Below are 14314 nucleotides of genomic sequence, written 5' to 3'. Positions count from 1 at the left end.
TACTGCAACAAAATATATATTTAATGAAACAAAACTGAAAAAGTTTTACTTACTTGGCATCACAAGCAGTAGGTGTAAAGTCTAGTTTGTGTTTGGTTCTAAAGATGAAATTTTTGGTTCGGATCTCAAGGATGGATGGTGGCTGAAGTGGAGTAGCTATTGCAAACAAAGCCAACTGAGGTGGCAGTACTGAACCATCTTTCCCTTTCTTGTTCTGTCCATGAAGATACTTTAACCTCCCTTGGAAATTCATTGCCTTAGAAAACCGAAACCAGTTCATTAAAATTAATGCTTAAAAATTGTTCATTTCAAAAAGCTCAATCATGGCCATTTCCAGTAGTCTTGAAAATTCCACAAAAGTTCATGAGGCTGACTCATGCTATTTTCATTCTTTTCTTCACAGGAAGCCCATTAACAACTATCCCTACAGGTAGTACAAACACTATCCTAAAAGGGCTGACAAGGGAGCTGTCACAACAAAATTATCTGTATCTTTCTCTGAGCTCACAATTGCCCTGTTATTAATACCTTCCTTCCCCTCACCATGGCATTCAGTACATATTTCCTCAATGAATGGTAATAAAGTCATCAAGTACATACTAATTTTCAAATACAGATAAGCTATAGTCCATAGCTCACTATTTCATAACCTATGGTAATCTTTCATATAGAGATAAAATGCAATTTTATTAAGATGCTAGAATGAATAATCAAATCATTTAAAGAATGTAGAATTCTACTAACAATAAAGGGCACTTTTAGAAGACAGGAAACAAAGAAACTTAAATGTGAAAATGATCAATTTAGTTGCTTAGAAGTGTATTAACCAGGCTGAGCAATGATTCTGACCTCAGTATATGACAGCAACACAAGGAAGAAAAGACCCAAGTATACAAATTCTATCTCAGAAATACATATTAATTGATCATCAGTACTAAGAAAACTACCTCAAAGCACAATTCTAACTGTGGGTCAGCAAAATTACCTTCACAAATAAACACATCAACAAAAATAACTGCTAATATTTAAGATTTTATTATCTATTTCAAAGTCCTGATAATTCACAAAAGTAATATGTATCATGCTTTATATTCTCTTCTGTACCCAGTGGAGTGCACTATCTTAAGGACAAAGACTCCTTTCACTCTGAGTATCCTGCTAAACCTGCTTGCTCCCTGATTATCTTGTTCAGGTGCTCAAGCTACACAATGGCAGCTCATACCACATGACAATTCTGCAATCACGAATATACAACCATTTTTAGATAGCAGTTACTGTAGTTGTGTAGAAAAAGCTATGATAATATTTCTGGCTGGCAAGGATTAAATCCAAAGAGGGTAAGCATTTTGCTCCTAAAAAAGGGCTACAAAGTTCTCTGTCTTACATATTATGAAATCCTAAAAATAGGCAAGATCAAGGTTCTATAATATTTCACTCAGTCTTTGTCACTACATCCTAAAAGATTAAGATTTTGAGTTATGGAAGATACTAAAATCTGAAAAAAGTAATTTTTTAGTTACTTTCCTTCATGAAGTTATTTCTTAAAGGAGTTTTAAATATCAAACTCAAATCTAACCAAAGAAAGTAGTTTCAGTTGTCTTTTTTTTTTTTTTTTGCTTTCTGAAACTTAATAGGAATTGCCAGTATCATAATACTTTGCATCTTACCAGAAAACCGGACGAATTATCCAGCAGACACCTTAGTCGGCACACGAAGCTCCTTTCCATTAAGGAAGAGTTTTCTGGAGGAAGCTGGTCTGGGTTATAACAGACTACTGGCTGTGGCAGCCCATTAGCATCTGTAGAAATAATAGCAGCACGAATTTACGCCTCATTTTGCTGTACAATCAAGTGTTTGGAGAGCTGAAATTTGCATTAATTTCTAAATTGGATTCTGTTCTGATACAAAAAAGAATCATTTTCAGAAGAGTAGCTAATAAAAAGAAACTAAAATGCACAGAATATCACTCTTACTACATAGAACTTTACTCAGTTTTTTTTTATTTCTATTGTCAAAAATATATTTTCCAATGCCTTTTATCTTCTTAACACTTTTCGTAGACTTTTTTTTTAAGATTTTATTTATTTATCCATGAGAGACACAGAGAGAGAGAGAGAGGCAGAGACATAGGCAGAGGGAGAAGCAGGCTCCAGGCAGGGAGCCTGACGTGGGACTCGATCCCGGGTCTCCAGGATCACACCCTGGGCTGAGGGCAGCGCTAAACCGCTGAGCCACCCGGGCTGCCCACTTTCCTAGACTTCTAAAAGCACTGCAGAGGGAAAAGTTTTTTTTTTTAAGATTTTATTTATTTATTCATGAGAGAGAGAGAGGCCGAGACACAGGCAGAGGGAGAAGCAGGCTCCACACAGGGAGCCCAATGTGGGACTCACTCCTGTGACTCCAGGATCATGCTCCAGGCCAAAGGCAGTTGTTAAACTGCTGAGCCACCCAGGGATTCCGAAAAGTTTTTTTATACTTGCATATTCTAATTTGCTTTTTATTTGGTCCATTCGATAGACAGAACAATTTATACATACTTGAGTATCAACCTTACACATTCCTTCCAGTCTCTCAAAATATTATATGTGATTTTTATAAAATATATTACTGAGAGGGGCGTCTGGGTGGCTCAGTTAAGCATCAAGCTGTTATTGTGGTTCAGGTCGTGGTCTCAGGGTGTGGACCAAGCCCTAAATATGAGACTGTGCTCAGCAAGGAGTCAGCTTCTCTCTCTCTCCCTCAGTCACTTCCCCCACCCATGCACAATCAATCAATCAATTAAATAAATAAATAAATAAATAAATAAATATTTTTTTTAAGAAAAAATTTAAAATATATTACTGAGTATGGTAACACTTTCTTGCTTGAAATTCATCAATAATTTGTCAAAATATTCCTTAGGCTACCAAGCTCTTTGTTATCTGGCTGGAGCCTACAACCACAGACTAATGTCTTCCTACTTCTTTCCAACCTTTACCGTAGAGTTATACATCTCCCAGAGGTTCTGGCCTCCTTTCAGAGAACTGTATCAAGAAATCACCATACTGTCTTTTGGCAAACATTCTTACCATCAACTCCTTGTCCAGAGTCTGTACACTGTGAAGGGTTTAATGTCCAGTGTAGCTGACGCTGAAATTCACCTCGGTCTTCAGTATGAATAAGTTCATATACACTCTGATGTATGACATCAGACTAAAGAAAAAAGATACAAGGAGACTTTTTTAAAGTACTGATTTAAAAAACGTGGTTTACTAAATTAATATCAAAACGTAGCTAGATTACTGAGTGCTTGTCAGTGGTGACAAATGTATGTCAGATTGTTGCAAAACTCTCTAGTCATCCAAGATAGGAAAAGCTAGAGTGAGCAGAACACTGTAACCAGTCAGCCAAATTTAACTACCATCACTTCCCTACTTGAATGCTTTTCAGTCTCTAAGTCATCATCTCATTCCTTAATTGCAACACATTCAGTTCTTCTCATTTTAAATTTACTGATCTTTTAAATCCTACTTCTTTCACAAAACCTTGTCTGAAAATCTAGTCGTCTTAGACTTCTCTAACGCTTAAAAGTATTATGTATTTCTTTCACTGTCCTCTAATGATTTTCTTTATATTAAACTTTTACTTCTAGAAGAGTAAAGGATCGTGCTTTTACCAGCTTAGATTCCTTCCTCTACCTCTTGCCTCTCAGTAAGTCAGGCTTTGTGGGAGGGCCAGATTCCACTATCTATCGAGTTTAGCTATCTACACTTAAACCTCCCTGTGTACTTAATCTAGCATTAAACCATCTTAATGCCATCTATTCTCCAATTGCCAGAGTTCTCACCTGAAACACAGACTGCAGCATACACAGTCCCTTAACAAAAACTAAAGACTTTTGGTGGTTTCTATCGTGTATACAACATAGTTTAAATTTCAGTCTATATAACACTGTAGATGCTGCTATTCCAACCAGCAGCCTTGGCATCACCTGTGAGCTTGTGAGAAATGCAAACTGATAGGCCCCACTCTGACCCAAACTGAATCAGATTATCTGGAAGTAAGGCCCAAAGATTTTCGAGTTTTACATGAAGTTTAAGTGAGTCCTACACATTTTAGAATTTAAGAAATGCTGGCACATAAGAATAGCTAACATTCAAGGGTATTTACAAACTGTTCTCAAATTATACCAAATATTTTTGTCCCTCAAATATGACAATCACCACTCCATTTATGCACCATTTATTCAATGACACTAAACAAACCAAACATGTTCATCTCTTAAAGTACTTCTGGTCTACTACTGCTTAACATAGTTCTACCTTTTCTTTCCTGTGTTCTCTCTACAACTGCCCACCCACCTGAATCTTATGCTTTCTTTGTTAGCTTAAATACCATTTCCTTCAGGAAAGTTTCCATTATCAGCTTAAGACAGAATTAAAGGTTTAAGCCATGATACTTTGCCTGTACCTTTACATATCACTCCATTCACTTCACAGTTGCCGTATGCCCTCCGGTATCCATAACTAATGGGATGGCAAATATTCCCTTGTCTGCCCCCCATCCAAAGTGTATCTGCCCCTAACCTGAATGTTTCTTATATATAAGAGTCTTTAATAAGTGTAAGATGAAACACAATATGTATGAATCTCATAAACATTTAAGAAAATTGTAATGTAGTAAATTATTAATAGTATAAAAATTTTAGCTAAAAATATATTTTTATTTTAAAGAATATTTTGATTGATATTTTATATATACAAATTATCTTTTATGCCTAAAGCATATGATACATAAAAAGTAGAGTTAATTCTCCAAAAAAAAATTTTTTTACATGGCTTGAGAAAAATATACTTACCTGCTGAAACCCTAGGTAATCTTGTATGGTAGAAGAAGCATAAAAGACCAAAGCATCTGTGGTGACAACCAGCACAAAGCCATTCAGAGCCTACAAGGAAAAAGATTATCAAATTAGTAATGTGACTAAATAACAATATTGCCACTCATAAATACTGACTTCAGTTACGGTTGTCACTTTTATTGCTGAAAAATCTCTCTTTAAAATGGCTAAAATGATAACATCTCATAAACACAGATATACCATATACTGTCGAATGAAAAGAATCTATTTATACCTTTTGATTTAGGTAAGGAAAAGCTGACAGCTAAACTTAATGTTCAATCACAGTAACTTCAATAAAAAACTGGTTTCTTTTTCCTCATGCTTTGGGTATTCAGAGATCATAGCTATAGTACCTGGTGAGTGCCCCCAAATGAATGGTGGTGGCACCCACCGGGAACTGAAATGTTTAATAACACCTTCAAAATTAAATAGTCTTAAATTTCAGTTAGCAGTTACACCCAATTTTGTATTTTTTTCCTTCTGAATTATCTTTTTTATAGAGAAGAGTATCCATTGATGATATGCATTTCTTTTGTGGAGAGTCATGATTGTTCAAACAGTGAAATGAATTTAGTACTTTCCAATAAACTCCTTATGCCAGAAAGCACAAAGATAATTTAAGATACAGTATCACAAGCTTTTAGACAAATGTTAATTGTCAAAAATAAAACAAAAAAGCCTTTAAAAAGAATATATGCATGCCAATTTTATGTATCTCTCAAAAGATCTTAAATACTATTTGGAAGAAGGTTATTACTTATATTGAATTATTAGTGAACAAACAGAGTATGTTAATTACATATTAATGAAAGAGATTATTATTCTTTAGTATTAGTCACAAAGATTTGCCCTACTTATCTGAAAATCATGATGAGGTTCACTTACTATTTAATATGAGAGAAATAAGTTGCAACTGATAATGTTATTTATGGTTTCAACTTCTGTTAACTCAAAAATGAAGCTGCAGATTCTAATAGGCATGATAGTAAATAGCAGCAGGCAGAAGATGATTAAACAAATGAAAATGATTGAAATAAATGATGGATAATGAAAAGACAGAGAAAGTCATTTTTTAAAAAAGATTTTGTTTATTATACATGAAAAACACACACACAGAGAGAGAAAGAGATGCAGAGACACAGGCAGAGGGAGAAGCAGGCTCCATGCAGGGAGCCCCACATGGGACTCAATCCGGGGTCTCCAGGATCACACCCTGGCCTGAAGGCAGCACGAAACCGCTGAGCCACCTGGGCTGCCCGAGAAAGTCATTTTTATTTTTATTTTTATACCTTATATAATACTAATGAATTTAAGCTAAGCTTGAAAGTATTTTAAATTTTTCGTAATAAAACACGGTGTAACATTTTCTTTATCTCCTTTGTTAAAACTAAAGGAAATGATTTCTCATTAAAAGTGTCACAGCAAGTAGTATATTGTATCTCTGGAAACATTCTCTATGCCTTAGGGATACTTGGTTGATAACCATATGCTGAAAGTATAGTTAGATGTCATTATGACAACTGTATGTAATGAAATACACCATTTTCATATGTCTACAATGTTCTTGATCATCTGTTTCAGAAGAGATCCAGCCAACTGGGTCCTAGCAAATCATATGATATGTGATGCTTCCTATTGGAAACTAATTTACAAGTGATATCCAACATAATTTGTACCAGATGCATTTATTTTAAATACCTAAATGTTTCCAATTTTCAGAAAATTAAAAAATAATACTAGTCTTGCATTAATATTATTTTTATTCTCTGTCCTTGACATAGTATATGCTTAAAATTTGCCTAAATATTCTAGGAGGGAAAAAAATCATTGGCCCATAATTTAAACTGCTTTATCAAATGTTAAGCATTCCATATTTGTTTATTTTCTCTTGAAATGTAGGATTTCCTTATTACTTTACTCCAGAACCCGAGGTGTGTGTTTAATCATATAAAGCAGCAATTATAAAAATGTTTTCCTATGACCTGAATAAGGAGTCTTTATGTTTGAAGCTATTATATAAATAAAGATCCTCAGCCAGGGCCAGGAAGAGGACTCATGCTTGAATACATTTAATTTGTTTAACCTAATGGGAGCAAAAGTTAATTTTCACAATTACAAAAATAATAAAAAATGTTAAAATTATTGAGTTACACATAAACATTTTCAGAATGAATTAAAGGAGTTAGTAAAAGTTGCAGCTACTTTCTGTCACAAAAGGAAACTAAGTTCTTCACTCTGTTCACTGGATGGAATTGAAAATGATCACATAATAGTAATAGCACATAGCACAGCACACATCTTCATTCTATCTTTTTTTTTCAACAAAATAAATACCTGAGAATTTTAGATGAGAATTAAACATCGTATCAGTTCCAAAAAAATAGAGTAAAAAAAAAAAAAAGTTTTACAAACAAATCTAAAAACTCTCTGAGTTCTAAAGCAAAAATTAGGGCTTCTAGTTGTTGAGAAAAATCTTTAGCATGTTGATACGACATGATGTAGCTAAGAGACAATACAGTTATAAGAACATATTGAAAAATGAAATTTAGTTTAAGAACAATATTGAACTATTAAGTAAATGTAATTAACTGTTTTAATAAAGTGATATCCCTGAAAAAGCATATGTAAATTCAATGTCTTAAATGAGAACCTTTGAAATAATCTAGGAGTTCTTTCTAGTTAAAAAAATACAACAGGGAAATCGCTAAGTAGACTTCTAATCTACTTGATACAATTATATTTTTTCACATACTAGCAACACAACACCACTATTGCAGTTCAGATGAAGTGACATGAAATACTGGGTGAGTTCTAAATAAACTGGAGTAACTAAAAGACTGATTCATTAATCTTTCATTTACCATGTCTTTATTATGAGAAACTATATTTACTAAAATTTACCTGTAATAAGAATTCTCCTTCTTGCAGATGCAGACCTTCTCTGAATTTTGTTCTACAGTTTTCCTGGACTTCATTTCTGTCAGTTGGGGAGGACTGTAATGCAACTATGCAGAAAAGGGAAAAGCAATGATATAGTAAGTAGTTTTTCAAGTAAGTGACTTCAAAGGGCTATAATGGAAAATCTCCATATACCTAACAGAGACATAATGTGAAATACTGTCCACTAGTACTATAATGACTAAGTATAATCCTTTGTCAATAAGTGGTTTCCAAATCAGTGGACAGATTGCTAAAAATAATTAATTACCAATAAATAATTTATTAAAAAACAATAAAGTATTAAAAATAATTTGTGATGAGCTCAATAGGATTTTTGGCATGTAACTTAAGAGTTTTAAAGAACTACATAGTGCTGCTATAAAAACTCTCCCCACTCTTATTCATTTACTTATAAGGTTCCTCAGAACATGACCTGTAAAATGATTTTACTATCAATATATACATACCTAAACAGTGAACATATAATGGTGAGGAGGGAGAATCAACCATCAGCCTTATTAAGAAATATATTTCCATTAAGGTTAGAATCCTTCTGTCTAGCTTTAGAGTAAAAAGCAAGTAGTATTGTTACTACAGTCTTGTTAAATTTGTAAATCAACACACGAAGAATTAACAACTTTATGATTTTGAATCATTCTATCCAAGAACATGTTCTTCCTTTTGTTCAAATCTGTATTTTTTGTCCCACTAGAGTATTTTGAAGTTGTTCACAAAAAGATTTGCATATTAACTTTTATGTTTATTTCTACATATTCCTTTTTTTAAAGTGGCTTCTCCATTATTATCTTCTAACTGCTTGTGGATTATATATATAAGGGGAAGTCTGATGCCATGGCAGGATGCTTACTCCTGGAGGTAGCAGGTTATAACACTCTCTCTCCTTCTCTGTCATCTCTCTTCTTTTTCTCGTGTGTGTGTGTGTGTGTGTGTGTGTGTGTGTCTTGTATAGTCTGGGAGGCAACACAACTGAAGAGTAGTAAGAGCTATTGTGTACTTACTTAGAATTTTTCCAAGCACTCTCAAATATCATTTCATTTAATATTGGTAAGTGACAGAATGAAGTTCAAATCTTAGCTTTGCCATTTACTAAATGTGTAGGCTTTCTGAGCCTATGTCCCAAAATGTGAACTGGTAATTGAAAACAAAAAACAAAAAACCATGTTGCTCGGTTATTGTGAAGAATAATGAGAATATATGTGAAGTTCCTGGCTCAGAAGTTCAATAAATGGTAACTTTATTAGCAGTGTTTCCCAGATCCTATAGGCTAGTTTGTTAAAAAGTATAGCCTTTTTTATACAATCACAATGTATTTCCATTTCCTGATCTGTTTTTAAACATCAATATTTAAATACGAGAAATCATTAAATAACATTGACTTTGAGAGCAGCCCCAGTGGCTTAGTGGTTTAGGGCCTGATCCTGGAGACCCGGATCCTTGAGTCCCACGTAGGGCTCCCTGCATGGAGCCTCCTTATCCCTCTGCCTGTCTCTGCCCCCCACTCCCCCCCGTGTCTCTCACGAATAAATAAGTAAAATCTTAAAAAAAAAAAAAAAAGCACGGACTTTAATATTCTTTTTAAGACTTATTTCATTAGATTTCTATTCTGCCAAAGATAATCTGGCTCAGTGGAAAACTAGATTTACTAATAACCAGATTTTCTCTCAGTTTGAGTAAAGCTTCACACATAACACATTTTCATGCTGAAATATATTTTCTGGTAAATCAGTGCATGTGTCACACTGCAATCTTATGCCAAGTTCTTGCCTTTGCAGAACCTGAAACATACTGCTTTTAAAGAGGCCAAAAGTTTGGCCTCTGTAACAATTTCAAAAGGCCAGAGAACATATTTCCTTAGGGCAAAAAAAAAAATTGAGGTACATAAATTGATCTAACAGTTAATCAGGACCAAAGGAAATGCTTCGTCTTTCTCATTGAAAAAGACAAGAGAAAAAAGGTCTCTTCTCCCTTCCTATTCTGCTGCTGCTTGCTTTCTAATGGCCAAATTTGTTTAAATGCATTAAAAGCTCACAATGTCAGGGTTATCTACACTCTCTTACTTTTTAAAAGCTCCAGTATGAGGCACCATTTAAGGGTTACCATATGTCAGTAAGATGCACCATTAAAAAGAAAACAACAAAACCCTCACATTGTAAAAAGCAGCAAAGTAATTGTAAAAATGGGTAGATGTTACTAGTATCAAATTTTGAAATGTCTAAATTATCTTATTAGGAATCTTTTAAAATGAATTTCTAATTAATAGAATTGATGTCAGTTCCAGCTAGAGTTACTGGACCACCAAGATCATTCATCTCAGAATAATCTATGATTTGTTTCTGACCCTGTATTGGGGATACTGGCCAACATAAATGGACATCAAACAGACTCTGCCTTTAGTTGGGAATATAAATTATGGAAAATAAATGACTAGAAAAGAATGTCAGAAACATTAAGTAGCAGAATGGGATTTAATTAAAGTATTACAGGAACTTGAAAGAAAAAATAAAGAGAAGAAACTTTTTCAACACCAATGCTTACAACTGTAAATGCTGGGAGGTAAATATTTAATATGTGTAAGGGAAAAGCAACAGGCACATTTTAAAGAAAGATCAATGGAGAGTTCTTCTAAAAATATTTGTTGCTCTTATGTTTAAAGTTAATAATTAGTAAAGGATTTAAGTAAATACTGTGCAAAGATGAGTCTAGGAAAGATGAATTCCCTTCACATTCTTTGTAAAAATATACTAATGTGACTTTTTAGAAATCTTGTCTATGTCTGAGCCTCTTGACCCATACTAGGCAATTTCTGCCCCTCCACGAAGTTTATCCTCTATCTGACCTTATACCCGCTACCTCTCCCTTCTTAAAATTGCTAGAACTACCTTAATACTAGTCACTTCCACGTATATATTTCTAGTCTCGGTTAGACAGCAACAGAAGAGTAATATGATGTGGAGTACTATCACCAGTGTAGTTCCTACCACTTAAGTGGCCTTAAATAACTTCCTTAATAATAATATGTGATACTTACTGAACACATTCCATATACCAAGAAGTTTCTATACATTAGATCTTATTAATCTTTATAATCATATCCTATCAGACTGGTATTATTTTGTCCTTTCAATGAAACTGAGACTCAGATGAAGAAACTGTCTCCAGGTCAGAGTTTGAAGTAGTGGAGCCTAGGTCAAACCTAGATAGCCTGACCCTAGTGTTCAAGCTATTATTAACCACCTGTTGGACTTCACCTGTACTTGAGGACAATGATACTTCTGCAGACAAATTATTTTTAGGGCTAAAATAAGAGGCAGGGTACCTTAGTAACAACTGGAATACATAATTTACAGCCCAGGACAGCAATAATGGGCTATATGCTACTGAGTTGATATACCCTCAAATCATTATGAAAAGATGACACGAAAAAATGAGTATCAGGACTGCTATGATGCCTATACAACAAAAATTTGAAAGTACTTCACAACTGTAAGTTATAAAAATTATACACATAATCAGATGCACAGGATACTTGAAACATTACATCACTGGAGTTAAATATATGACACTTCATAGAAACAAAATGTAATATCAGAAAGTAAGTCACAACCAATTCTGCTACTTGAGAAGCATTTGCTGTAATAAACAGACATTTGTTAAAATCCTCCCCACCTGCAAGAATACTACACCTTCCAAAATATAAAGACCTGAGTTTAAACAGTCTGTGGAATATTAAGATAATAAAGCACTGAAATATTTCAACTATTTCCTCATTGAGATCAATGAAAGAATTACACAAGCATTTAATCTAATTGATGAAGGAAACCAGAGTATAAATATTACCAGAATATTATCAAATAGTCATTTTACCAAGTGATTCAAGTCTTACTCCCTCAAGTATTTAACCATAACTGTTTCCTATATGACACTTTCCTTCCTTACACATCTAAGCTTGGATTTCCACTTCTCCCTACAAGCCAAATACTTCCTCTTTGAAAAACATGCTCCAAATTGTTCAACAGAAAAATTCACAAGGAAGAAATACTGGCATGTAGTAAACTATATTTTGTATGTTACTGCAGTTTGCAATTAAACAGAAAGATGACATGGTAAATATCTTGCCAGGAAAAAGCATAAGACTTTTAAATCTTCTTGTGTTGATATAAATTCAATTTATTTTATAATTACATTTATCATCCCCTTTATTACTTCTGGCAGAAAAAGTTAAATTCCATTCTCACATTGATATAAGCATACAAGACAGCACAGCTATCACTATAAAATTCAACCACATAAACTTCTATAAGTTACAAAGGGTTAGGTAATGCAGTATTTCTTGAACATAAGGAAAACACCCCTAGCTTAGTCTAGTATGATCAGTATTTACAAATAATTTCCAAATAATATATTAAGTGCACCTAATGAGAGTTCTTCTAAATACCTGGGGGTGAGAGAGAGAGAGAGAGAGAGAGAGAGAGAGAGTTCAACACAAAGATTTTGGTGTTTGTAAATGAAGTGTTCCTTTGGGCAGAAGAAGGAAGAAACTGAAATTAAAGAAAACTGTACTATATTCTCAATTTCCAGGACACAAAGATTAGGTTTACACAGTTTACGCAGTAGTTTCTGATGATACTGACAGATTTTTTTTTTCTACCTAGAAATTTCTAATCACTAAGGCAGAATAAAAGTAAATTCAGTTTTTAAAAAAGCAAATGTTAGTCTGTATCTTTATGAATGAATGCAGGTTGCATAACTGGTAGTTTACTCTCTTTTTAGCAAATCTGAAAAACATCATTTTAAAGCTGAATAAGTCCTTAAAAGTTAGACCTATATCTGCTTAACATTTTCCCAGTTTTACATTTATACACAATTCTATTGTAACTATATTAGGTCTCTGAATTAGCAAAACCAACAGCAGCTTAGTTTACCTTTTCAGTGGGGAATAAGTTGCACTGAGCTTTCCACACGTACAAGAGTGGAATTCAAATTGCATTCTGTAGCAGAATTTAATCAAGTAGAGCAGTGATTCTCAAAATTTCACAGACATTAGAATCACCAGGAAAGCTATGGCTATTAATACCTATTAATACCAGTTGCTGGACTTCACCCTCTAAAATTTCTGATTTAGGAGGTTTAGGATGGGGGCTTACAGTTTGCACTACTAACAAGTTCCCAAGTGATGCTGAGGACCAGGTGCCATATTTTAAGAACCAGTGACTTTGGAAATTCACAATTTTGGAAATAACTTATAAATGTTCCAGATCTCATTCCCTTACTATTTTCTAAAATTATCATTCCTCTACTTAAAGAGTGCTCTTAATATGAATGTCTTCAGGAAATAATGCCAATTTTATAAAGATAAAAAAGAAGCACATAATTCAAGAATGAAACAAAAAATAACAAAAATACTGTATGTATACAAATAGAACAAGTAGCACACTGCCCTGTTTATATCTTCACCAAAGCAAGCCATGTCACCTTTCCCTGAACAGATTTTCTAGATTTGAGTGTGTGCCACTTCTGAAAAATGAAACAATATGGGGAAATAAATTATTATATATTATGCTATAAAGCTAAAAAATTTATTAGCAAATTTCCATCTCTAAATCAAAACATAAAATGAATTCAAGAGATTGTCAGATGATATGAATACCTGGTCTGAAAGGCCTCTATGCATATTGAACAATGACCACAAAATCATCCATGAAAATAAGTAAAATATCACTATTCCACAAGAAATAATTATAATTTATGTAACAATTTTAATTATAAAATTGACTTCACACATCTCATATTTTTAGGGTAAATCTACCACAAACTTAAAACCTGGGGCAAGCAAGCATTCTTACTGTCCATGCTGAGAAGATAAAGACCCTGAGCAACAGTGAGGTTAAAGGTCATATCAAAGGCCACAGGATTAGTCTGTCTCCTGTCTACCAGTGCTTTTGTTAGATGACAATCTCCCTCCACCATCCTAAAATACAGAGGAGGAACCTCCCTAACTTAGAGACCAGACACATAACACTGGATACTATCAAGAATCCAGCTGACAAAAGAATATCTGTGAAACTGACCATAAAAGGCACCTCACACCATATGAGAAAATTTAAGGCTAGAAGAAACCAGAATAATTAAATACAATTTTAGGCTAAATTGATTCAATGTGACTGCTTGTTTCCTTTCTCAACCTCCCACTGCAAACACCTGAATGGTTTTCTGGCCTCTAAGGACAATCAAGGACCATAATATTATTCCTGTAATATTATGATTTTTCTGTATGGACTTTAATTTCATTTTAGTTTATACTTTCACGTGCAATCTTCTTTTGACCCTCTAATTCAAGAACTTGAAACACCAAATGAAGGCATCCTTAAGCAAACTGTCACCTCAGAAGAGTTCTATATTCCATATATATACAGATTTGCTTTCCTCCACCTCTGCTCATCCTTAAAACATCTCATCTCTGGTATTTCTCCT

General features: G+C 33.8%; 1 protein-coding gene across 1 annotated transcript in view; it reads right to left on the bottom strand.

Moving 5' to 3' along the window:
• Positions 1-14314, bottom strand: part of AHR (aryl hydrocarbon receptor) — a 50198-nt gene that overhangs the window by 15626 nt on the left and 20258 nt on the right. Inside the window, exons 3-7 of the mRNA XM_025993183.2 lie at positions 7784-7887; positions 4838-4927; positions 3069-3192; positions 1668-1798; positions 54-256 (exon numbers count right to left, since the gene is read on the bottom strand). Coding sequence (XP_025848968.1) covers positions 54-256; positions 1668-1798; positions 3069-3192; positions 4838-4927; positions 7784-7887 — 652 coding nt within the window. The remainder of the gene's footprint in view (positions 1-53; positions 257-1667; positions 1799-3068; positions 3193-4837; positions 4928-7783; positions 7888-14314) is intronic.

This window comes from Vulpes vulpes, chromosome 7, assembly GCF_048418805.1.
Source record: "Vulpes vulpes isolate BD-2025 chromosome 7, VulVul3, whole genome shotgun sequence".
In the NCBI taxonomy this organism is placed as follows: Eukaryota; Metazoa; Chordata; class Mammalia; order Carnivora; family Canidae; genus Vulpes; species Vulpes vulpes.
The sequence above is the reverse complement of the archived record's forward strand: the minus strand, read 5'-3'. Positions and strand labels throughout refer to the sequence as shown.